Genomic DNA, 26457 nt, shown 5'->3' on the forward strand with positions numbered 1-26457 from the left:
AGATCTTGCGTGGAGCCCCAGATCGAGGGAGATTATCAGTGGTCTTGTATGTCTTCCATTTCCTAATAATTGCTCCCACAGTTGATTTCTTCAAACAAAGCTGCCTACCTATTGCAGATTTAGTCATCTCAGCCTGGTGCAGGTCTACAATTTTGTTTCTGGTGTCCTTTGACAGCTCTTTGGTCTTGGCCATAGTGGAGTTTGGAGTGTGACTGTTTGAGGTTGTGGACAGGTGTCTTTTATACTGATAACAAGTGGAGGACAGAGGAGCCTCTTAAAGAAGAAGTTACAGGTCTGTGAGAGCCAGAAATCTTGCTTGTTTGTAGGTGACCAAATACTTATTTTCCACCATAATTTGCAAATAAATTCATTAAAAAATCCTACAATGTGATTTTCTGGATTTTTTTCCCTCATTTTGTCTGTCATAGTTGAAGTGTACCTATGATGAAAATTACAGGCCTCTCTCATCTTTTTAAGTGGGAGAACTTGCACAATTGGTGGCGGACTAAATACTTGTTTGCCCCACTGTATAACAGCATTGAATGTTCATTACTCCTCTACGGATGAGCTATGATTGTATAAACCAATCCATCGATCATAAAAACTGTCATTCCCTCAATACATCAACCATATGGCGGATGTGGATCTGTCTGATGGTAATCTGACTATACAGGTTGTTACAGCTTGTTACAGCATTTCGCTACACCCACAATAACATCTGCTAAACACGTGTATGTGACAAATCAAATTTGATTTGATTTGTAGCTTGTTACAGCTTGTTACGTGTTGTTATAACTTGTTATTGGTATACAAAACATGTCTTCACTGTCTGATCAGCCCTGTTGGGAACCAGTCAGTCGGTGACACGGGCTACGTTCCAAATGGCAACCTATTCCTTATATAGTGCACTACATTTGAATAAGGTGCCATTTGGGACACACATAGAGAATGCAGCAGTAGCAACTCCCCATCCACATGTCATTCACATCACAGTATAGTATAGTACATTACAGTATAGTACAGTATGTTATAGTATAGTTTCGTATCGTACAATATAGAACAGAACAGTATAGTACAGTATAGTATAGTACAGTATAGTATAGTACATTACAGTATGTTATAGTATAGTTTCGTATCGTACAATATAGAACAGAATAATATTGTACAGTATAGTATAGTACAGTATAGTATAGTACATTACAGTATGTTATAGTATAGTTTTGTATCGTACAATATAGAACAGAACAGTATAGTACAGTATAGTATAGTACAGTATAGTATAGTACATTACAGTATAGTACAGTATGTTATAGTATATTTTTGTATCGTACAATATAGAACAGAACAATATAGTACAGTATAGTATAGTATAGTACATTACAGTATGTTATAGTATAGTTTTGTATCGTACAATATAGAACAGAACAGTATAGTACAGTATAGTACAGTATAGTACAGTATAGTATAGTACATTATAGTATAGTACAGTATGTTATAGTATATTTTTGTATCGTACAATATAGAACAGAATAGTATTGTACAGTATAGTATAGTACAGTATAGTATAGTACATTACAGTATGTTATAGTATAGTTTTGTATCGTACAATATAGAACAGAACAGTATAGTACAGTATAGTCCAATATAGTATAGTATAGTTTTGTATCGTACAATATAGAACAGAACAGTATAGTACAGTATAGTACAGTATAGTATAGAACAGTATAGTACAGTATAGTACAGTACAGTATGTTATAGTATAGTACATTACAGTATAGTATAGTACAGTATAGTATAGTACAGTATAGTACAGTATAGTATAGAACAGTATAGTACAGTATAGTACAGTATAGTATAGAACAGTATAGTATAGTACAGTATAGTATAGTACAGTATATTACAGTATAGTATAGTACAGTATAGTACAGTATGTTATAGTGTAGTACAGTATAGTATAGTACAGTATAGTACATTACAGTATGTTATAGTATAGTACATTACAGTATAGTACAGTACAGTATAGTACAGTATAGAACAGAACAGTATAGTACAGTATAGTACAGTATAGTATAGTACAGTATGTTATAGTATAGTACAGTATAGTACAGTATAGTCCAGTGCTGAGCTGCTTCACTTCACTGGAGGTAGTATTACTCACAGTTACATCATGGTGCCCTTTCAGCCTGGCCAGCGTGATGCAATCCCACCAGCCATTCAGCCAGCCATTCAGACAGCCAGCCAGCCACTCAGCCAGCCAGCCGCATATGCAGGCTGAGGCTGCAGCAAAACACAGGCAGGCGAGGCAGCGAGCGGTCATACCCACCTCAGACACACACGCAGCAGACCGCCCCACCATGACTACACTCTTCCCATACCAACAAAACCTGCTCCCATTCTGACACACACACATGTGCACACACACAGAATAGCTTCACTACAATACTTGGCATGTGATAGGGAAAGGCACCTACTGTGTCTAATTATTTATTCAATTATTTATTTGATTTCACCTTTATTTAACCAGATGGGCCAGTTGAGAACAAGTTCTCATTTACAACTGCGACGTGGCCAAGATAAAGCATAGCTGTGTGACACAAACAACAACACAAAGTTACACATGGAATAAACAAGCGTACAGTCAATAACACAATAGAAAAAAAGAAAGTCTATGAACAGTGTGTGCAAATGGCGTGAGGAGGTAGGCAATAAATAGGCCATAGTTGCGAAGTAATTACAATTTAGCAGATTAAGGGCCAGATGTATACATAATGGTGTCGTCTGCGTAGAGGTGGATCAGGGAATCACCAGCAGCAAGAGCGACATCATATATATATACAGAGAAAAGAGTCGGCCCAAGAATTGAACCCTGTGGCACCCCCATAGAGACTGCCAGAGGTCCGAACAACAGGCCCTCCGATTTGACACACTGAACTCAGTCTGCGAAGTAGTTGGTGAACCAGGCGCGGCAGTCATTTGAGAAACCAAGGCTAGTTGAGGGGACAGGTTATGGTGGTGTGGAAGTTGAGGGGACAGGTTATGGTGGTGTGGTAGTTGAGGGGACCGGTTATGGTGGTGTGTAAGTTGAGGGGACAGGTTATGGTGGTGTAAGTTGAGGGGACAGGTTATGGTGTGTAAGTTGAGGGGACAGGTTATGGTGGTGTAAATTGAGGGGACAGGTTATGGTGGTGTAAGTTGAGGGGACAGGTTATGGTGGTGTGTAAGTTGAGGGGACAGGTTATGGTGGTGTAAGTTGAGGGGACAGGTTATGGTGGTGTAAGTTGAGGGGACAGGTTATGGTGGTGTAAGTTGAGGGGGCAGGTTATGGTGGTGTAAGTTGAGGGGGCAGGTTATGGTGTGTAAGTTGAGGGGACAGGTTATGGTGGTGTAAGTTGAGGGGACAGGTTATGGTGGTGTAAGTTGAGGGGGCAGGTTATGGTGGTGTAAGTTGAGGGGCAGGTTATGGTGGTGTAAGTTGAGGGGGCAGGTTATGGTGGTGTAAGTTGAGGGGCAGGTTATGGTGGTGTAAGTTGAGGGGACAGGTTATGGTGGTGTAAGTTGAGGGGGCAGGTTATGGTGGTGTAAGTTGAGGGGCAGGTTATGGTGTGTAAGTTGAGGGGACAGGTTATGGTGGTGTAAGTTGAGGGGACAGGTTATGGTGGTGTAAGTTGAGGGGGCAGGTTATGGTGGTGTAAGTTGAGGGGACAGGTTATGGTGGTGTAAATTGAGGGGACAGGTTATGGTGGTGTGTAAGTTGAGGGGACAGGTTATGGTGGTGTAAGTTGAGGGGACAGGTTATGGTGGTGTAAGTTGAGGGGACCGGTTATGGTGGTGTGTAAGTTGAGGGGACAGGTTATGGTGGTGTAAGTTGAGGGGACAGGTTATGGTGTGTAAGTTGAGGGGACACGTTATGGTGGTGTAAGTTGAGGGGACAGGTTATGGTGGTGTGTAAGTTGAGGGGACAGGTTATGGTGGTGTAAGTTGAGGGGACAGGTTATGGTGTGTAAGTTGAGGGGACACGTTATGGTGGTGTAAGTTGTGGGGACAGGTTATGATGGTGTGTAAGTTGAGGGGACAGGCTATTGTGGTGTAAATTGAGGGGACGGGTTATGGTGGTGTGTAAGTTGAGGGGACAGGTTATTGTGGTGTGTAAGTTGTGGGGACAGGCTATGGTGGTGTGGTAGTTGAGGGGACAGGTTATGGTGGTGTGTAAGTTGAGGGGACCGGTTATGGTGGTGTAAGTTGAGGGGACAGGTTATGGTGGTGTAAGTTGAGGGGACAGGCTATGGTGGTGTGGTAGTTGAGGGGACAGGTTATGGTGGTGTGGTAGTTGAGGGGACAGGTTATTGTGGTGTAAGTTGAGGGGACAGGCTATGGTGGTGTGGTAGTTGTGGGGACAGGTTATGATGGTGTGGTAGTTGTGGGGACAGGTTATGGTGGTGTGTAAGTTGTGGGGACAGGTTATGGTGGTGTGGTAGTTGTGGGGACAGGTTATGGTGGTGTGGTAGTTGTGGGGACAGGTTATGGTGGTGTAAGTTGAGGGGACAGGCTATGGTGGTGTGGTAGTTGAGGGACAGGTTATGGTGGTGTGGTAGTTGTGGGGACAGGTTATGGTGGTGTGGTAGTTGTGGGGACAGGTTATGGTGGTGTAAGTTGAGGGGACAGGCTATGGTGGTGTGGTAGTTGAGGGACAGGTTATGGTGGTGTGGTAGTTGTGGGGACAGGTTATGGTGGTGTGGTAGTTGTGGGGACAGGTTATGGTGGTGTAAGTTGAGGGGACAGGCTATGGTGGTGTGGTAGTTGAGGGACAGGTTATGGTGGTGTGGTAGTTGTGGGGACAGGTTATGGTGGTGTAAGTTGAGGGGGCAGGTTATGGTGGTGTAAGTTGAGGGGGCAGGTTATGGTGGTGTAAGTTGAGGGGGCAGGTTATGGTGGTGTAAGTTGAGGGGGCAGGTTATGGTGGTGTAAGTTGAGGGGACAGGTTATGGTGGTGTAAGTTGAGGGGCAGGTTATGGTGGTGTAAGTTGAGGGGGCAGGTTATGGTGTGTAAGTTGAGGGGACAGGTTATGGTGGTGTAAGTTGAGGGGACAGGTTATGGTGGTGTAAGTTGAGGGGGCAGGTTATGGTGTGTAAGTTGAGGGGACAGGTTATGGTGGTGTAAATTGAGGGGACAGGTTATGGTGGTGTGTAAGTTGAGGGACAGGTTATGGTGGTGTAAGTTGAGGGGACAGGTTATGGTGGTGTAAGTTGAGGGGACCGGTTATGGTGGTGTGTAAGTTGAGGGGACAGGTTATGGTGGTGTAAGTTGAGGGACAGGTTATGGTGTGTAAGTTGAGGGGACACGTTATGGTGGTGTAAGTTGAGGGGACAGGTTATGGTGTGTAAGTTGAGGGGACACGTTATGGTGGTGTAAGTTGAGGGGACAGGTTATGGTGGTGTGTAAGTTGAGGGGACAGGTTATGGTGGTGTAAGTTGAGGGGACAGGTTATGGTGTGTAAGTTGAGGGGACACGTTATGGTGGTGTAAGTTGAGGGGACAGGTTATGGTGTGTAAGTTGAGGGGACAGGTTATGGTGGTGTAAGTTGAGGGGACAGGTTATGGTGGTGTGTAAGTTGAGGGGACAGGTTAAGGTGGTGTGTAAGTTGAGGGACAGGCTATGGTGGTGTGGTAGTTGAGGGACAGGTTAAGGTGGTGTGTAAGTTGAGGGGACAGGCTATGGTGGTGTGGTAGTTGAGGGACAGGTTATGGTGGTGTAAGTTGAGGGGACAGGCTATGGTGGTGTGGTAGTTGAGGGGACAGGTTATGGTGGTGTGTAAGTTGAGGGTACAGGTTATGGTGTGTAAGTTGAGGGGACAGGCTATGGTGGTGTGGTAGTTGTGGGGACAGGTTATGATGGTGTGGTAGTTGTGGGGACAGGTTATGGTGGTGTGTAAGTTGTGGGGACAGGTTATGGTGGTGTGGTAGTTGTGGGGACAGGTTATGGTGGTGTGGTAGTTGTGGGGACAGGTTATGGTGGTGTAAGTTGAGGGGACAGGCTATGGTGGTGTGGTAGTTGAGGGGACAGGTTATGGTGGTGTGGTAGTTGTGGGGACAGGTTATGGTGGTGTGGTAGTTGTGGGGACAGGTTATGGTGGTGTAAGTTGAGGGACAGGCTATGGTGGTGTGGTAGTTGAGGGGACAGGTTATGGTGGTGTGGTAGTTGTGGGGACAGGTTATGGTGGTGTGGTAGTTGTGGGGACAGGTTATGGTGGTGTAAGTTGAGGGGACAGGCTATGGTGGTGTGGTAGTTGAGGGACAGGTTATGGTGGTGTGGTAGTTGTGGGGACAGGTTATGGTGGTGTGGTAGTTGTGGGGACAGGTTATGGTGGTGTGGTAGTTGAGGGTACAGGTTATGGTGGTGTGTAAGTTGTGGGGACAGGTTATGATGGTGTGGTAGTTGTGGGGACAGGTTATGGTGGTGTGGTAGTTGTGGGGACAGGTTATGGTGGTGTAAGTTGAGGGACAGGCTATGGTGGTGTGGTAGTTGAGGGGACAGGTTATGGTGGTGTGTAAGTTGAGGGGACAGGTTATGGTGGTGTAAGTTGAGGGGACAGGTTATGGTGGTGTAAGTTGAGGGGACAGGCTATGGTGGGGTGGTAGTTGAGGGGACAGGTTATGGTGGTGTGGTAGTTGAGGGGACAGGTTATGGTGGTGTGGTAGTTGAGGGGACAGGTTATGGTGGTGTGTAAGTTGAGGGGACAGGTTATGGTGGTGTGTAAGTTGAGGGGACAGGTTATGGTGGTGTGTAAGTTGAGGGGACAGGTTATGGTGGTGTGTAAGTTGAGGGTACAGGTTATGGTGGTGTGGTAGTTGAGGGGACAGGTTATGGTGGTGTGGTAGTTGAGGGTACAGGTTATGGTGGTGTGGTAGTTGAGGGGACAGGTTATGGTGGTGTGTAAGTTGAGGGGACAGGTTATGGTGGTGTGTAAGTTGAGGGGACAGGTTATTGTGGTGTGTAAGTTGAGGGTACAGGTTATGGTGGTGTGTAAGTTGAGGGGACAGGTTATGGTGGTGTGGTAGTTGAGGGGACAGGTTATGGTGGTGTGTAAGTTGAGGGTACAGGTTATGGTGGTGTGTAAGTTGAGGGTACAGGTTATGGTGGTGTGTAAGTTGAGGGGACAGGTTATTGTGGTGTGTAAGTTGTGGGGACAGGTTATGATGGTGTGTAAGTTGAGGGGACAGGCTATTGTGGTGTGGTAGTTGTGGGGACCGGTTATGGTGGTGTGGTAGTTGAGGGGACAGGTTATGGTGGTGTAAATTGAGGGGACGGGTTATGGTGGTGTGTAAGTTGAGGGGACAGGTTATGATGGTGTGGTAGTTGAGGGACAGGTTATGGTGGTGTGTAAGTTGAGGGTACAGGTTATGGTGGTGTGTAAGTTGAGGGGACAGGTTATTGTGGTGTGTAAGTTGTGGGGACAGGTTATGATGGTGTGGTAGTTGAGGGGACAGGCTATGGTGGTGTGGTAGTTGAGGGGACAGGTTATGGTGGTGTGGTAGTTGAGGGGACAGGTTATTGTGGTGTAAGTTGAGGGGACAGGTTATGGTGGTGTAAGTTGAGGGGACAGGCTATGGTGGTGTGGTAGTTGAGGGGACAGGTTATGGTGGTGTGTAAGTTGAGGGGACAGGTTATGGTGGTGTGTAAGTTGAGGGGACAGGTTATTGTGGTGTGTAAGTTGTGGGGACAGGTTATGGTGGTGTGTAAATTGAGGGGACAGGTTATGGTGGTGTGTAAGTTGAGGGGACAGGCTATTGTGGTGTAAGTTGAGGGGACAGGCTATTGTGGTGTAAGTTGAGGGGACAGGCTATTGTGGTGTAAGTTGAGGGGACAGGCTATTGTGGTGTAAGTTGAGGGGACAGGTTATTGTGGTGTGTAATTTGATGGGACAGGTTATTGTGGTGTGTAAGTTGAGGGGACAGGTTATTGTGGTGTGTAACTTGAGGGGACATGTTATTGTGGTGTGTCAGTTGAGGGGACAGGTTTTGTGGTGTGTCAGTTGAGGGGACAGGTTTTGCGGTGTGTCAGTTGAGGGACAGGTTTTGCGGTGTGTCAGTTGAGGGGACAGGTTTTGTGGTGTGTAAGTTGAGGGGACAGGTTATTGTGGTGTGTAACTTGAGGGGACATGTTATTGTGGTGTGTCAGTTGAGGGACATGTTATTGTGGTGTGTCAGTTGAGGGGACAGGTTTTGCGGTGTGTCAGTTGAGGGGACATGTTATTGTGGTGTGTCAGTTGAGGGGACAGGTTTTGCGGTGTGTCAGTTGAGGGGACAGGTTTTGTGGTGTGTAAGTTGAGGGGACAGGTTATTGTATATTGTAGTGTGTAAATTGATAAACTGGCAAGCAGGCAGACAGACCGTTACCCGCCTACACATATGTCTGTATGACAGATCAGCCTTAGGGGTTGAGGTTGCCTGCCATTACATCATACGGGTTTAGTTGCAGACCCAAGTGACGCAACTTCCTCTTATTCCTCTGAAGATAGGAGGGAAGCCCTGCTCTTGTGACTCAAGTGTCTGAATGAAGGGGTAGTAACGGAGGAATAAGGGTGCATCTCAAAAGGCAACTCTTTTCCCTATTTCAAAATAGTACACTGTGAAGTGAACAAGGTGCTGTTTAGGACACCACCCATATCTGCTTGACATTGACAAAACATGACATTTGCCATTATGAAGCGGTACTTAAACTCCCCTACATAAACCTTTGTACCTCTGTGTCTAGGATGCCAGCACACAGTCACGCACACACCTGAGCTGAGGGTCCAAACTGAATCATAAAGAGGGTAGGAGGGATGGGCCATAAAGCGGGTTGGAGGGATAGGCCATAAAGCGGGTTGGAGGGATAGGCCATAAAGCGGGTTGGAGGGATAGGCCATAAAGCGGGTTGGAGGGATAGGCCATAAAGCGGGTTGGAGGGATAGGCCATAAAGCGGGTTGGAGGGATAGGCCATAAAGAGGGTTGGAGGGATAGGCCATAAAGCGGGTTGGAGGGATAGGCCATAAAGCGGGTTGGAGGGATAGGCCATAAAGAGGGTTGGAGGGATAGGCCATAAAGCGGGTTGGAGGGATAGGCCATAAAGCGGGTTGGAGGGATGGGCCATAAAGCGGGTTGGAGGATAGGCCATAAAGAGGGTTGGAGGATAGGCCATAAAGAGGGTTGGAGGGATAGGCCATAAAGCGGGTTGGAGGGATGGGCCATAAAGAGGGTTGGAGGGATAGGCCATAAAGCGGGTTGGAGGGATAGGCCATAAAGAGGGTTGGAGGGATGGGCCATAAAGCGGGTTGGAGGGATAGGCCATAAAGAGGGTTGGAGGGATGGGCCATAAAGAGGGTTGGAGGGATGGGCCATAAAGCGGGTTGGAGGGATAGGCCATAAAGAGGGTTGGAGGGATAGGCCATAAAGAGGGTTGGAGGGATAGGCCATAAAGCGGGTTGGAGGGATAGGCCATAAAGAGGGTTGGAGGGATAGGCCATAAAGAGGGTTGGAGGGATGGGCCATAAAGCGGGTTGGAGGGATAGGCCATAAAGAGGGTTGGAGGGATGGGCCATAAAGAGGGTTGGAGGGATAGGCCATAAAGCGGGTTGGAGGGATGGGCCATAAAGAGGGTTGGAGGGATGGGCCATAAAGCGGGTTGGAGGGATGGGCCATAAAGCGGGTTGGAGGGATGGGCCATAAAGCGGGTTGGGGGAGGGGCCATAAAGCGGGTTGGGGGAGGGGCCATAAAGCGGGTTGGAGGGATAGGCCATAAAGCGGGTTGGAGGGATAGGCCATAAAGCGGGTTGGAGGGATGGGCCATAAAGCGGGTTGGAGGGATGGGCCATAAAGCGGGTTGGAGGGAGGGGCCATAATGGCTAAATAAAATAAAAACCGTGCAAGAGAGAAAAGACAGAGAAAGAGACAGACAGAGGGAGGACTGAGACTGAGTTAACAGCTAACTAGATTAGCTCCTCCTCATTTTAATCCTTCCAGCACTGGCTCTGACCTTCCAGCGGGGGGGAGAGAAGAGAGAAAGAGAGAGAGAGAGAACATGAGAGAGAGAGAGCATGAGAGAGAGAGAGCATGAGAGAGAGAGAGCATGAGAGAGAGAGAGAGAGAGAGAGAGAGAGAGAGAGAGAGAGAGAGAGAGAGAGAGAGAGAGAGAGAGAGAGAGAGAGAGAGAGAGAGAGAGAGAGAACTGTGTCGGGGGGGCGCAGGGTACTGGAACACAAGGTACTTACTCAGCACAGAGGTGGGGACTAGTGAAGGGAGGGGAGAGGGGCATGATTGGATGGTCAAGGAGGAGGCAGATGGGCTAGAGGCTTATTCAGCACGGGATCCAATATTCTGAACGTTGCAGAATGTAATATATAGAATAAATAAACACAATATGCCATCACGCCATTGGTGGAAGATCTGCTGAATGGGCAGCCCCACTAAATATGTCAGCATGACCTTTGTTGTTCCAGTGTCAAGCTGGCGTGGATCATGTTTAGGTCCATCAGTGTATACAAAACAGCATACCAAGAGACTAGGGGAGCCTCCTGCTTAAAGCTTCAGTCCTACACATCCACTGTTTGCACTTCATATCTGCCCAGAGATGCAGTCATGTGCAACAATTAAGTGCAGGCAATTCAATTACCTCAGCGTGCATCACATGCTTTAGTTTCCAGTGATACATAGAGAGGTGGGCCCGGTTGAACCAGGCCCGGCATTAAACAGTCACAGTTCTGTCCAAGTAGGCTCGTCCCCATCTGTAACAACCTTCCCCAATGACCTTTCCATAATATCTTCTGGAGCAGACTGAGGGTACGTCGCAAATTGAACCCTATTTCCTATTTAGTACACACTATTTGTATTTTTACTCCCAACTTCATGATATCCAATTGGTAGTTACAGTCTTGTCCCATCGCTGCAACTCCCGTACGAACTCGGGAGAGGCGAAAGTCGAGAGACAAGAGTCCTCCGAAACACGACCCTGCCAAGCCGCACTGCTTCTTGACACACTGCTCACTTAACCCGGAAGCCAGCCGCACCAATGTGTCGGAGGAAGCACCGTACAACTGGCCCCCCACAAGGAGTCGCTAGAGTGCGATGGGACAAGGACATCCCAGCCGGCCAAACTCGGACGACGCTGGGTCAATTGTGCGCCACCTTATGGGTCTCCCGGTCGCGGCCGACTGCGACACAGCCCGGGATCGAACCCAGATCTGTAGTGAAGCATCTAGCACTGCGGTGCAGAGCCTTAGACCTCTGCACCACTCGGGAGGCCCCCAGCACACACTACTATGAACCCCATGGGCCCTATGAACCCCGTGGGCCCTATAAACACTGTGGGCCCTATGAACCCCGTGGGCCCTATGAACCATGTGGGCCCTATGAACCATGTGGGCCCTATGAACCCTGTGGACCCTATGAACCCTGTGGGTTCTATGAACCCTGTGAACCCTATGGGCCCTATGAACCCTATGGGTCCTATGAACCATGGTGTAAAGTAGTGCACTATATACTGTAGGGAATAGGGTGCCATTTGGGACACAGATTGAGGAGTGAATACCCTTGCTTGCATGGAGCGCATTCATTTGACCCCCAGCACTTGTGTCTGTGTAATAGACATACAGGCTAACTAAGGGAAAAAGCAGATCAATATTTGTTATAGAACTGTACATGCTACTACAGCGTGATTTAGCCTCGTTTGAATGAGAACAGAAAACATATTTTCAAGTATTTTTAGCTGAAATAACCAGATAGGCCTTATACCGGACTGTATTCCATTTTATTTAGGTGCCAATAGTTATCAACTATTTAACTGCTTTACTAGCTATTTCATGAGAAATGGCAGTATTATCGCAAGTGTAATGGAAAACTATAGGCTAACCCGTTATAAAAATGACACTTCACAATACAACACTGATTGTTGTGAACTTCATCTCACTAAGCTCTTCTCCGAGCTAGTTTTCCATGATTATAATAATCGTTAGCATTTTACAATGGTGAGGTAAAAACAGGCCAAACTCCTGATTAAGTTTCCACGTGTACTGTCAGCTGTAGAACGATGTATCCCTCGTCACACAGCCTCTCAACTTCTCATCAGCCCCTACACCCATGATTTAATATCCACAGTTGTGTGAGATTTGTTTTAATTTGTATATGCTGGCAATATAACTCCTCTCAGGTTACATAAAGATGTCTCTGGCTGAGGAAGAGCTGCTCCATTTAGTAGGCTCCATATGGTGACAGTAAAATGTGAGGAAATGAATTCAGACAGAGCACTAAATGACCCAGAGTTTTTCCAGTGGTCAGGAAACGCTCCTGGCTTTAATGACACACACAGCTGCAGGGGTTAGGTTTACAGCGGTGCAGCATTGCCTTTATGTGTGCTACCTGGGGTGGTTGAGAACTTAGCAGAATAAACATTTCTGGTGTTCGCTGTAACATATAGACACTGACGTTGTATTGTTTTTACCTGGGAAACATGTTGCCAGGTGTTCTGTTAGGGCTTCCTGGGTGACAGGCTTGCGGGCTGAGTTCATGGCCGAAATGGCCAGGCACAGCACCTCCCCCAGAGGGATGAACTGTGACTGGCTGATGGGAGACATACTGATGGGAGACACATCACCTGAGAGAGGAGGGAAGGAAGCACAGAGGTCACACAATCAATCAATCACATTTTTATATCAGCAGTTGTCAAAGTGCTTTCCAGTTACCGAGCCTTGACCCCAGAGAGCAAGCAGAGGTAGAAGCTCAGTGACTAGGATTCCCTAGAAGGATGGAACCTAGAGAGGAACCAGGCTCAGAGGGGTGGTCAAACTACAGTACCAGATCAAAGGTCAAACACACAGTTCCATGTAAATATCACAAAACATTGAGTTCACTGAAAATGTCGATGGAACAGCTCCAATAGAAAAAGAAAAGTAAAATGGTCAAGTTTCAAATGTGCCCTGGTCAAAGCTATTACGCTATATAGGGATTATAAGGCCGGGAATTACCAGGGACCTCACCGTGACATTCAATATTGACATTTATTGCTTACTTTTTTACCATTGGACTATGTCGCTGCAGAGGGGCAAAAGAGACCCATGACAAAATGAGAAACCAAAATAAAAATAAAGAAATACAAGTCCTGAAAACATGTCGGGTCCCCATTTAGAGAGAAGACGGAGAACAAGCCATAAAATGAGAAATACCGGTTTTGGCGCAGGTACAGCTGACTAGCACTACCTAACATTACGTTTTTTAAAGAACCAATACTTAAAGTCAGTATCAATATAAAATAATAAAAAGTAATATTGTGTATAAATCCACCCCCATCACTAATGGGGAATATTGGGGGAGGCTTCTGGTTTTGTCTAGTTTTTGGGGTGAGGTTGGGTGAGGGGGAGGCTGCTGGCTTTGTCTGGTTCTGGGATGAGGGCGGCGAGGGGAGGCTGTGGGTTTTGGGGTGAGGTTGAGTGAGGCTGCTGGCTTTGTCTGGTTCTGGGGTGAGGGCGGCGAGGGGGAGGCTGCGAGCTTTGTCTAGTTCTGGGGTGAGGTTGGGTGAGGGGGGGGCTGCTGGCTTTGTCTAGTTCTGGAGTGAGGTTGGGTGAGGCTGCTGGCTTTGTCTAGTTCTGGGGTGAGGTTGGGTGAGGGGGGCTGCTGGCTTTGTCTAGTTCTGGAGTGAGGTTGGGTGAGGGGGGCTGCTGGCTTTGTCTAGTTCTGGAGTGAGGTTGGGTGAGGGGGGCTGCTGGCTTTGTCTAGTTCTGGAGTGAGGTTGGGTGAGGGGGCTGCTGGCTTTGTCTGGTTCTGGGGTGAGGTTGGGTGAGGCTGCTGGCTTTGTCTGGTTCTGGGGTGAGGTTGGGTGAGGCTGCTGGCTTTGTCTGGTTCTGGGGTGAGATTGGGTGAGGCTGCTGGCTTTGTCTAGTTCTGGGGTGAGATTGGGTGAGGCTGCTGGTTTTGTCTGGTTCTGGGGTGAGTGCGGCGAGGGGGAGGCTGTGGGTTTTGTCTAGTTTTGGGGTGAGGTTGGGTGAGGGTGAGGCTGCTGGCTTTGTCTGGTTCTGGGGTGAGGGCGATGAGGGGAGGCTGCGAGCTTTGTCTAGTTCTGGGGTGAGGTTGGATGAGGGGGCTGCTGGCTTTGTCTAGTTCTGGGGTGAGGTTGGGTGAGTCTGCTGGCTTTGTCTGGTTCTGGGGTGAGGTTGGGTGAGGCTGCTGGCTTTGTCTGGTTCTGGGGTGAGATTGGGTGAGGCTGCTGGCTTTGTCTGGTTCTGGGGTGAGGTTGGGTGAGGCTGCTGGCTTTGTCTAGTTCTGGGGTGAGGTTGGGTGAGGCTGCTGGCTTTGTCTGGTTCTGGGGTGAGGCTGCTGGCTTTGTCTGGTTCTGGGGTGAGGTTGGGTGAGGCTGCTGGCTTTGTCTGGTTCTGGGGTGAGATTGGGTGAGGCTGCTGGCTTTGTCTAGTTCTGTGGTGAGGTTGGGTGAGGCTGCTGGCTTTGTCTGGTTCTGGGGTGAGGTTGGGTGAGGCTGCTGGCTTTGTCTGGTTCTGGGGTGAGGGGGAGGGGGAGGCTGCTGGCTTTGTCTGGTTCTGGGGTGAGGGGGAGGCTGGTTCAGAAAGGTCAGGAGGGTAATAAGTGAGCAGTAGTAGGTCCTGGCTCCCTCCCATCACTCCTTTCCTTGACACTGCCTGTGGGGGGCCAGCAGAGAGAAGGGAAGGCCCTGCCTGTGGGGGGCCAGCAGAGAGAAGGGAAGGCCCTGCCTGTGGGGAGCCAGCAGAGTTGTGTTGGGCCAGCAGAGAGAAGGGAAGGCCAGCAGAGTTGTGTTGGGCCAGCAGAGTTGTGAAGGGCCAGCAGGGAGAAGGGAAGGCCAGCAGAGTTGTGTTGGGCCAGCAGATTTGTGTTGGGCCAGCAGGGAGAAGGGAAGGCCAGCAGAGTTGTGTTGGGCCAGCAGAGAGAAGGGAAGGCCCTGCCTGTGGGGGGCCAGCAGAGAGAAGGGAAGGCCCTGCCTGTGGGGGGCCAGCAGAGAGAAGGGAAGGCCCTACCTGTGGGGAGCCAGCAGAGAGAAGGGAAGGCCCTGCCTGTGGGGGGGCAGCACAGAGAAGGGAAGGCCCTGCCTGTGGGGAGCCAGCACAGAGAAGGGAAGGCCCTACCTGTGGGGGGCCAGCAGAGAGAAGGGAAGGCCCTGCCTGTGGGGGGCCAGCAGAGAGAAGGGAAGGCCCTGCCTGTGGGGGGCCAGCAGAGAGAAGGGAAGGCCCTGCCTGTGGGGGGCAGCACAGAGAAGGGAAGGCCCTGCCTGTGGGGAGCCAGCACAGAGAAGGGAAGGCCCTGCCTGTGGGGAGCCAGCACAGAGAAGGGAAGGCCCTACCTGTGGGGAGCCAGCACAGAGAAGGGAAGGCCCTACCTGTGGGGGCCAGCAGAGAGAAGGGAAGGCCCTACCTGTGGGGAGCCAGCAGAGAGAAGGGAAGGCCCTGCCTGTGGGGGGGCAGCACAGAGAAGGGAAGGCCCTGCCTGTGGGGAGCCAGCACAGAGAAGGGAAGGCCCTGCCTGTGGGGAGCCAGCACAGAGAAGGGAAGGCCCTACCTGTGGGGGGCCAGCAGAGAGAAGGGAAGGCCCTGCCTGTGGGGGGCCAGCAGAGAGAAGGGAAGGCCCTGCCTGTGGGGGGCCAGCACAGAGAAGGGAAGGCCCTACCTGTGGGGAGCCAGCAGAGAGAAGGGAAGGCCAGCAGAGTTGTGTTGGGCCAGCACAGAGAAGGGAAGGCCTTGCCTGTGGGGGGCCAGCAGAGAGAAGGGAAGGCCCTGCCTGTGGAGAGCCAGCAGAGAGAAAGGAAGGCCAGCAGAGTTGTGTTGGGCCAGCACAGAGAAGGGAAGGCCCTGCCTGTGGGGAGCCAGCAGAGAGAAGGGAAGGCCCTGCCTGTGGGGAGCCAGCAGAGAGAAGGGAAGGCCCTGCCTGTGGAGAGCCAGCAGAGAGAAGGGAAGGCCCTGCCTGTGGAGAGCCAGCAGAGAGAAGGGAAGGCCCTGCTGGACAATACTAAGAAGGCAAAGTAAGGACAAAAATTTGAGTGGAAATCCACTAGTATCCAGGCAGCGTCCGAAATGACACCCTATTCCCTATATGGGACGGCAGCGTAGCCTAGTGGTTAGAGCGTTGGACTAGTAACCGGAAGGTTGTGAGTTCAAACCCCTGAGCTGACAAGGTACAAATCTGTCGTTCTGCCCCTGAACAGGCAGTTAACCCACTGTTCCCAGGCCGTCATTGAAAATAAGAATGTGTTCTTAACTGACTTGCCTGGTTAAATAAAGGTAAAATTAAATATAGTAACCCCTATATAGTAACCTATATAGGGAATAGGGTGACATTTGGAACAAATCCCCAGTCTAAGAAGAGGGAGCTAGGCTAGACAATTAACCTGAACAGTATGTGACGATGCTAAACACAGTGAGTCCAAGACGCTGGCTTGATCTGTACCAAATCAAATGTTGTTTGTCAAATGCACCGAATACAACAAGTGTAGACCTTACAATGAAATGCTTCCCTACAGGCCCTAATCAACAATGCAGTTAAGAAAAATAACATACGAATATATTTACTAAATAAAAGGTAAAAAATATAAATGTTTTAAATATAAGTAATACAGAGGTAATTGAGGTAATATGTATACGTAGGTAGAGGTAAAATGACTATGCATAGATAATAAACAGAGAGTAACAGCAGCGTAAAAATCGGGTGGTCAATGCAAATAGTCTGGGTAGCCATTTGATTAGATGTTCAGGAGTCTTATGGCTTGGGGGTAGAAGCTGTTAAGAAGTCTAGGCCTTTTGGACCTAGACTTGGTGCTCCGGTACCTAATGCCGTGCTGTACCAGAGAGAACAGTCTATGACTGGGGTGGCTGGGGTCTTTGGCAATATTTAGGGCCTTCCTCTGACACCGCCTGGCACAGAGGTCCCTCTGTAGCGCCTTGCGGTCGGAGGCCGAGCTGTTGCCATACCAGGCGATAAAGCAACGAGTCAGGATGCTCTCGAAAGTGCAGCTGTAGACATGTTTGAGGATCTAACGACCCATGCCAAATCGTTTCAGTTTCCTGAGGGGGAATAGGCATTGTCGTGCCCTCTCACGACTGTCTTGGTGTGCTTGGACCATGATAGTTTGTTGGTTATGTCACCAAGGAACATGAAGCTCTCAACCTACTCCACTACAGCCCCATTGATGAGAATGGAGGCGTGCTCGGCCCTCCTTTCCTGTAGTCCATGATTGTCTCCTTTGTCTTTATCACTGCCAGGTCCCTGACCTCCTCCCTATAAGCTGTCTCATCGTTGTCGGTGATCAGGCCTACCAGTGTCATCGACAAACTTAATGATGGTGTTGGAGTCATGCTTGGTCATGCAGTCATGGGTGAACAGGGAATACAGGAGGGGACTGAGCACGCACCCCTGAGGATCCCCCGTGTTAAGGGTCAGCGTGGCAGAGGGAAGTGTTTAGTCCCAGGGTCCTTAGCTTAGTGATGAGCTTTGACAGCACTATGGTGTTGAACGCTGAGCTATAGTCAATGAATAGCATTCTCACATTGGTGTTCCTTTTGTTCAGGTGGTAAAGGGCAGTGTGGATTGCATCATCTGTGGATCTGTTGGGGCGTTATGCAAATTGGAGTGGGTCTAGGGTTTCTGGGATTATGGTGTTGATGTGAGCCATTACCAGCCTTTCAAAGCACTTCATGGCTACGGGCGTGAGTGCTACGGATCGGTAGTCATTTAGGCAGGTAACCTTGGTGTTCTTGGGCACAGGGACTATTACAGACTCAGTCAGGGACAGGTTGAAAATGTCAGTGAAGACACTTGCCAGTTGGTCAGCGCTTGCTCGGAATACACGTCCTGGTAATCCATCTGGCCCTGCGGCCTTGTGAATGTTGACCTGTTTAAAGGTCTTACTCACATTGGCTACGGAAAGCGTGATCACACAGTCGTCCGGAACAGTTGGTGCTCTCATGCATGCTTCTGTGTTGCTTGCCTCGAAGCGCACATAGAAGTCATTTAGCTCGTCTGGTAGGCTCGTGTCACTGGGCAGCTCGCAGCTGTGCTTCTCTTTGTAGTCCGTATTAGCCCTGCCACATCTGAAGAGTGTCAGAGCCGGTGTAGTAGGATTCAATCTTAATCCTGTATTGAGGCTTCGCCTGTTTGTAAAACAGTGAAATGGATATAAACCTGTATATAGCCATGTTATTACCTGGTAATTCCTGTATATAGCCATGTTACTACCTGGTACTTCCTGTATATAGCCATGTTACTACCTGGTACTTCCTGTATATAGCCATGTTACTACCTGGTACTTCCTGTATATAGCCATGTTATTACCTGGTACTTCCTGTATATAGCCATGTTATTACCTGGTACTTCCTGTATATAGCCATGTTATTACCTGGTACTTCCTGTATATAGCCATGTTATTACCTGGTACTTCCTGTATATAGCCATGTTACTACCTGGTACTTCCTGTATATAGCCATGTTATTACCTGGTACTTCCTGTATATAGCCATGTTACTACCTGGTACTTCCTGTATATAGCCATGTTACTACCTGGTACTTCCTGTATATAGCCATGTTACTACCTGGTACTTCCTGTATATAGCCATGTTACTACCTGGTACTTCCTGTATATAGCCATGTTATTACCTGGTACTCACTGTATATAGTCATGTTACTACCTGGTACTTCCTGTATATAGCCATGTTACTACCTGGTACTTCCTATATATAGCCATGTTACTACCTGGTATTTCCTGTATATAGCCATGTTACTACCTGGTACTTCCTGTATATAGCCATGTTATTACCTGGTACTTCCTGTATATAGCCATGTTACTACCTGGTATTTCCTGTATATAGCCATGTTACTACCTAATACTCCTGTATATAGTCATGTTACTACCTGGTACTTCCTATATATAGCCATGTTACTACCTGGTATTTCCTGTATATAGCCATGTTACTACCTGGTACTTCCTGTATATAGCCATGTTATTACCTGGTACTTCCTATATATAGCCATGTTACTACCTGGTATTTCATGTATATAGCCATGTTACTACCTAATACTCCTGTATATAGCCATGTTACTACCTGGTACTTCCTATATATAGCCATGTTACTACCTGGTATTTCCTGTATATAGCCATGTTACTACCTGGTACTTCCTGTATATAGCCATGTTACTACCTGGTACTTCCTGTATATAGCCATGTTACTACCTGGTACTTCCTGTATATAGCCATGTTACTACCTGGTACTTCCTGTATATAGCCATGTTACTACCTGGTACTTCCTGTATATAGCCATGTTACTACCTGGTACTTCCTGTATATAGCCATGTTACTACCTGGAACTTCCTGTATATAGCCATGTTACTACCTGGTACTTCCTGTATATAGCCATGTTACTACCTGGTACTTCCTGTATATAGCCATGTTACTACCTGGTACTTCCTGTATATAGCCATGTTACTTTTACTTGTTATTGTTATTCACTGTATTTATTTCTCATGTCATTACTTAAATTTGGCATTTTATTTCTTATCTTCATCTTCACTCTGCATTGTTGGAAAAGGATTCGTAAGAAAGCGTTTCACTTTTAGTCTGCACCTGTGTTTACGAAGCATGTGACAATGTGATATTCTGAGTTGATCTTGCTGAGCCTCTGATGGGGAGTGGAGGAATTGACCTCATTCCCATATACCCATATGTATTGAGAGAGAGAGAAATACAGATTGAGAAATACAGAGAGAGAGAGAGAGGATGGCTGAAGAAATCAACTAGAGGCTGTCACATCTCCCCTGCTGCCTGCCTACAGCCTGTCTCCCTCCCTCCCTGACTGCCTGTCTCCCTCCCTCCCTGACTGCCTGGCTCCCTCCCTCCCTGACTGCCTGGCTCCGTGCCTGCCTGCAACCTGTCTCCCTCCCTCCCTGACTGCCTGTCTCTGTGCCTGCCTGCAGCCTGTCTCCCTCCCTCCCTGACTGCCTGTCTCCGTGCCTGTCTGTCTGCCTGTCTCCCTCCCTCCCTGACTGCCTGTCTCCGTGCCTGTCTGTCTGCCTGTCTCCCTCCCTCCCTGACTGCCTGTCTCCGTGCCTGCCTCCAGCCTGTCTCCCTCCCTCCCTGACTGCCTGTCTCCGTGCCTGTCTGTCTGCCTGTCTCCCTCCCTCCCCGACTGCCTGTCTCCCTGCTGCAGTGTCACAGCGAGCACAGATAAAAGGGGGTTGTTTCAGGAGAGAGGAGAGGAGTGAAAGAGAGGGAGCGATTGGGAGGGGAAGAGAGAGAGAAATCACAGCTGCAAAGACCTAGTGGGAACAGATTCAGCCAACAAATGTGCAGCCCTCCTTCCATGAAGAGGGAGACCATAGAGTGAACCTACTAACCCCATCCCCCAACACACACACACACCAACTCCACACGTATTAAATGGAAGAGCATGCCTTTATGAAAGACGAGCTGGGTACAAATGGAGCGTGACAATCCAGAGAAAAGAGAGAAAGCCTTGAGACGCCTGCTTAGAAAGAGAGTGAAAGACCGACAGCATAAAGTGGAGCATTACAATATGCCAGCGACCCTGGGCTTTGCCATTGGTACAGTATTTTATTTCAAGAAATTAGCTCAGCTAGTATCAGTGAAACCATTTTAGTTGTGAACTATCTGAGAGATTGCTTGTATTCTACCACTGTAAGGACAGAATAGTGTTAACATACATTGTTACAATTATTGAACTACAGTACTTGATTGTGTATCTGTTAGAGCAGAGCTGGTTTTCTACAGAGCTGTTCTTCCCTCCATTAACATGGAAGCTGTCCTCTGGGAGAGACAGAGGAGAGTGGTAACTCTCTCTCTCTCTCTCTCATGCCTGCCTGCCTGCCTGCCTGCCTGCTGCAGTGGTAGTAAACAATTCACACAGCCAGCCAGTGTCCTTTGTCCACGCACCTCCTGCTTAACCCCACCCCCTTCTTTTGTGATTCATTCCGGCAAAGCTATGCTACACAATCTAAAGCAGGAAAAACGGTAGAGAGGGTGAGAGAGAGAGGTGGAGAGAAAGAGGAATGAGATGGGCAGTACCTTGGCTGATTCCGTTGACTCCTCCACTTTAATCCAAACAGATTCAGAGGCAGCTCTTTTAGCTGCAGCCTTCAGACTCAATGAGCATTCACTCAAGGGCCTTACCCAGCATGCTCCACTCCACACAAAGACAAGGGGGTGTGACCAATCACGTCTTGCTTCAGTATGCACTCTGCTTTTTCCCTCCCTCCCTCTCTCTGTGCTCCCTCCCTCTTTGTCTCTCTGTGCTCCCTCCTTCTCTGTCTCTCTGTGCTCCCTCCCTATCTGTCTCTCTGTGCTCCCTCCCTATCTGTCTCTCTGTGCTCCCTCCCTCTCTGTGCTCCCTCCCTATCTGTCTCTCTGTGCTCCCTCCCTCTCTGTGCTCCCTCCCTATCTGTCTCTCTGTGCTCCCTCCCTCTTGTCTCTCTGTGCTCCCTCCTTCTCTGTCTCTCTGTGCTCCCTCCCTCTCTGTGCTCCCTCCCTATATGTCTCTCTGTGCTCCCTCCCTCTTGTCTCTCTGTGCTCCCTCCTTCTCTGTCTCTCTGTGCTCCCTCCCTCTCTGTGCTCCCTCCCTATATGTCTCTCTGTGCTCCCTCCCTCTCTGTGCTCCCTCCCTATCTGTCTCTGTGCTCCCTCCTTCTCTGTCTCTCTGTGCTCCCTCCATTCGCTGTCTCTCTGTGCTCCATCCCTATCTGTCTCTGTGCTCCCTCCTTCTCTGTCTCTCTGTGCTCCCTCCCGTCGCTGTCTCTCTGTGCTCCCTCCCTTCTGTCTCTCTGTGCTCCCTCCTTCTCTGTCTCTCTGTGCTCCCTCCCTTCTCTGTGCTCCCTCCCTTCTCTGTGCTCCCTCCCTTCTCTGTCTCTCTGTGCTCCCTCCCTTCTCTGTGCTCCCTCCCTTCTCTGTGCTCCCTCCCTTCTCTGTGCTCCCTCCCTTCTCTGTGCTCCCTCCCTTCTGTCTCTGTGCTCCCTCCCTTCTGTCTCTGTGCTCCCTCCCTTCTGTCTCTCTGTGCTCCCTCCCTTCTGTCTCTCTGTGCTCCCTCCCTTCTGTCTCTCTGTGCTCCCTCCCTTCTGTCTCTGTGCTCCCTCCCTTCTGTCTCTGTGCTCCCTCCCTTCTGTCTCTCTGTGCTCCCTCCCTTCTCTGTCTCTCTGTGCTCCCTCCCTTCTGTCTCTCTGTGCTCCCTCCCTTCTGTCTCTCTGTGCTCCCTCCTTCTCTGTCTCTCTGTGCTCCCTCCCTTCTGTCTCTCTGTGCTCCATCCTTCTCTGTCTCTCTGTGCTCCCTCCTTCTCTGTCTCTCTGTGCTCCCTCCGTCTCTGTCTCTCTGTGCTCCCTCCCTTCTCTGTGCTCCCTCCCTTCTCTGTGCTCCCTCCCTTCTCTGTGCTCCCTCCCTTCTCTGTGCTCCCTCCCTTCTGTCTCTCTGTGCTCCCTCCCTTCTGTCTCTGTGCTCCCTCCCTTCTGTCTCTCTGTGCTCCCTCCCTTCTGTCTCTCTGTGCTCCCTCCCTTCTCTGTCTCTCTGTGCTCCCTCCCTTCTGTCTCTGTGCTCCCTCCTTCGCTGTCTCTCTGTGCTCCCTCCTTCGCTGTCTCTCTGTGCTCCCTCCCTTCTCTGTCTCTCTGTGCTCCCTCCCTTCTCTGTCTCTCTGTGCTCCCTCCCTTCTCTGTCTCTCTGTGCTCCCTCCCTTCTCTGTCTCTCTGTGCTCCCTCCCTTCTCTGTGCTCCCTCCCTTCTCTGTGCTCCCTCCCTCCTGTCTCTCTGTGCTCCCTCCCTTCTGTCTCTCTGTGCCCCCTCCCTTCTGTCTCTCTGTGCCCCCTCCCTTCTCTGTCTCTCTGTGCTCCCTCCCTTCTCTGTCTCTCTGTGCTCCCTCCCTTCTCTGTCTCTCTGTGCTCCCTCCCTTCTCTGTCTCTCTGTGCTCCCTCCCTTCTCCCCCTCTCTCTGCTCCCCCCTCTCTGCTCCTGCCCTCCCCCTCTCTTTGCTCCCGTCCTCCCTCCCCCTCTCTCTGCTCCCTCCCTCCCCCTCTCTCTGCTCCCACCCTCCCTCCCCACCCTCTCTGCTCCCGCCCTCCCTCCCCCTCTCTTTGCTCCCGCCCTCCCTCCCCTCTCTCTGCTCCCGCCCTCCCTCCCCCCTCTCTTTGCTCCCGCCCTCCCTCCCCCTCTCTCTTCTCCCGCCCTCCCTCCCCTCTCTGCTCCCGCCCTCCCTCCCCCTCTCTCTGCTCCCACCCTCCCTCCCCCTCTCTTTGCTCCCGCCCTCCCTCCCCCCCCTCTCTGCTCCCGCCCTCCCCCCACCTCTTTGCTCCCGCCCTCTCTCTGCTCTCACCCTCCCTCCCCCTCTCTCTTCTCCCGCCCTCCCTCTTCTCTCGTCCTCCCTCCCCCTCTCTCTGCTCCCGCCCTCCCTCCCTCCCTCCCCCTCTCTTTGCTCCCGCCCTCCCTCCCCCCCTCTCTCTCTCTGCTCCCGCCCTCCCTCCCCCTCTCTCTGCTCCGGCCCTCCCTCCCTCTCTCTTTGCTCCCGCCCTCCCTCCCCTCTCTCTGCTCCCGCCCCCCTCTCTGCTCCCACCCTCCCTCCCCCTCTCTCTGCTCTCGCCCTCCCTCCCCCTCTCTCTGCTCCCACCCTCCCTCTCTCTGCTCCCGCCCTCCCTCCCCCCTCTCCCACCCTCCCTCTCTCTGCTCCCGCCCTCCTCCCTCCCCCCTCTTTGCTCCCGCCCTCCCTCCCCCTCACTTTGCTCCCGCCCTCCCTCCCCCTCACTTTGCTCCCGCCCTCCCTCCCCCTCTCTCTGCTCCCGCCCTCCCTCCCCCTCTCTTTGCTCCCGCCTTCTCTCTGCTCCCACCCTCCCTCCCCCTCTCTTCTCCCGCCCTCCCTCCCCCTCTCTTTGCTCCCGCCCTCCCTCCCCCTCTCTCTGCTCCTGCCCTCCCTCCCCCTCTCTCTGCTCCCGCCCTCTCTCTGCTCCCACCCTCCTCTCTCTTCTCCCACCCTCCCTCCCCCTCTCTTTGCTCCCACCCTCCCTCCCCCTCTCTCTGCTCCCGCCCTCCCTCCCCCTCTCTCTGCTCCCGCCTTCCCTCCCCCTCTCTCTGCTCCCGCCCTCCCTCCCCCCTCTCTGCTCCCGCCCTCTCTCTCTCCTAGCTCCCTCCCCTTAATGCCCACTGACATGCAAGCTTGTAGGCGGCCTGCCGAAAGCGTTGTTATGGCAACGCATCCCCAGTTGCGCCCAACGCCTGTTCTGCAAGCTTTTTCTCCCTCCCCCCTCTTCATGGCTCTCTCTCTTCTCTCTCTCTCTCTCTCTCTCTCTCTCTCTCTCTCTCTCTCTCTCTCTCTCTCTCTCTCTCTCTCTCTCTCTCTCTCTCTCTCTCTCTCTCTCTCTCTCTCTCTCTCTCTCTCTCTCTCTCTCTCTCTCTCTCTCTCTCTCTCTCTCTCTCTCTCTCTCTCTCTCTCTCTCTCTCTCTCTCTCTCTCTCTCTCTCTCTCTCTCTCTCTCTCTCTGTCTGTCTGTCTGTCTGTCTGTCTGTCTGTCTGTCTGTCTGTGACCCAATTAGAAAAGGACAGCCCAGATAGCTCAATTTCAGGAGGCTTGCAGTCAAATCTAAGATATAGGGCAGTTTTTTTTTGTATAAGCAAATAAAAGGGTATTTACCCAACACAATGTTATGTAGTTGAAACATAATGTGTCACTATGACTATGTGCCTGGCCTTCTCATGCTGCCAAGGAAGTGGGTCTCCATTGGCACAGATGTAGTGGAGAACTTGATATAAACCTGCTGAGTGGGTGAGAGAGGAGGAGATGTGGGGTCATTATATGTGAGTGGGGGAGGGGTGGACATTCATAGGGGCCTCCTGTGTCTCACAAAAGGGCCCTCGAGTTGACGCAAAATTTAGGGCTGTCACAGACAAAAAATTATCTTTGTTGACTGAATCGTCAATCGATGGGTAGAAATGGAAAAACTTGTATTTTATATAAAATCAACTATATGTAGGCTACTGGGCTTGTCTGATGCTTTAAGCACTGCCGTAAAAAAAACCAAAATAAGACACAGAGGGAGTCAGAGATCATTATAGTCTAAGCAGAAAAAAAGAAGAAGAAGAAAAAGTGTTCCCGACCCAACCCTTCTCCTACCGCTGCCCTTTCTGCCTTTAAGTTCCGCTGCCGGTAATAGGCTATACACCAGCGGTCGGCAACCGTTTCAATTTGCAGTGCCAAGTTATGGTACCATTTCTACTGATCTGGTGCCAGTTACAATTTTCATATTCACATTTTTGTGGAGTAGTTTAATTTAATTTATAATAAAAAGTCTTCATATCTAAAAATCTATGTCATGTGGTTAATCAAAAATTATTTCTAAATTAAAATGATACAAATATAAAAGTAACTTCTATTGCCATTGCCAATACGTAATAATAGCCTACATAAAGCCAACAAATAAAAACATTGCAGCCTTCAGGTCGAAAATATTCGGATAAAAATAAATATCCTATGAATCACAGTGGTTATGCATGGCCTGTTTTTAACTTTTATTTAACTAGGCAAGTCAGTTAAGAACAAATTCTTATTTTCAATGACGGCTTAAGAACAGTTGGTTAACTGCCTTGTTCAGGGGTAGAAAGACAGATTTTTACCTTGTCAGCTCGGGGATTCAATCTTGCAACCTTTTGGATACAAGTCCTGCCGCCCCAGGTAACTTGGTCTGGCCCAAAGGTCATGCTAGCAGACTTGCAACATTGTATAAAATATTCTGGGTCCTAAGAGTTTCCTGTGCCGGACAGACACATTTTTCTACACAAGGGATAAGAAGTAATCAGGTAGGCCTATTGTATGAGCATGACATTTTCTTCCCCTTTCATGCTGAGTGGTTATGTAGAAGGAGAGAGCTGGACAGATTTTTCAAATAGGCTGTTAAGGAACTATGGTCATTCTCAATGTATGTAAAAACAGACTTTGTTTACTTGCTGTTTGAGGCAAAGAAAAAAAGTGTGTATATATATATATATTTTTTTTTTTACCCCAAATTTCATGGTATCCAATTGGTAGTTACATCAGATCCCCAAATGGGAACATTTATAGGCCTACTTTTATGCGTAATCAGGTGCGTGTCCTTACACAGGATTGACAGGAACGCGCCAAACAAAAGACAATTCATAAATTGACAACTCGTAAATGGAATGAAATAATAAACAAAAACTTTTCTCGCAAGTGTAGCTTAGGTTGTGCGCTCTGCAAACCACGTGTCCACTCCTACCATGACACCGGGGAGACTGTAATAATAACATATTTAATGCATTAACAGAAATGACCGTAACCAAACAAACATTGTAGATGATCATTTCTGGTAATTAAAAGGTAGATTTACTACTGGTGATACTGGTGTGCACCCCCGAGGCTTCTGCAATGGACTAATCCACTCAGACAGACGTGAATCAGACAGGTGTCCGACAAAATAAATCTTTG

General features: G+C 49.5%; 1 protein-coding gene across 5 annotated transcripts in view; it reads right to left on the reverse strand.

Annotated features, from left to right (window-relative positions):
• The window catches only part of LOC118363302 (storkhead-box protein 2-like), a 100013-nt gene that overhangs the window by 8405 nt on the left and 65151 nt on the right, over positions 1-26457 (reverse strand). For 4 of the 5 annotated variants that reach the window (XM_035744018.2, XM_035744015.2, XM_052488039.1 and 1 more), the window contains one exon: positions 12474-12626. In XM_035744018.2, coding sequence (XP_035599911.1) covers positions 12474-12606 — 133 coding nt within the window. In that variant the 5' untranslated portion in view covers positions 12607-12626. Of the gene's footprint in view, positions 1-12473; positions 12627-21058; positions 21199-26457 lie in introns of those variants that run through there. The other variant, XM_035744017.2, reaches the window with a different exon arrangement.

This window comes from Oncorhynchus keta, chromosome 30 (assembly GCF_023373465.1).
Source record: "Oncorhynchus keta strain PuntledgeMale-10-30-2019 chromosome 30, Oket_V2, whole genome shotgun sequence".
Lineage (NCBI taxonomy): Eukaryota > Metazoa > Chordata > Actinopteri > Salmoniformes > Salmonidae > Oncorhynchus > Oncorhynchus keta.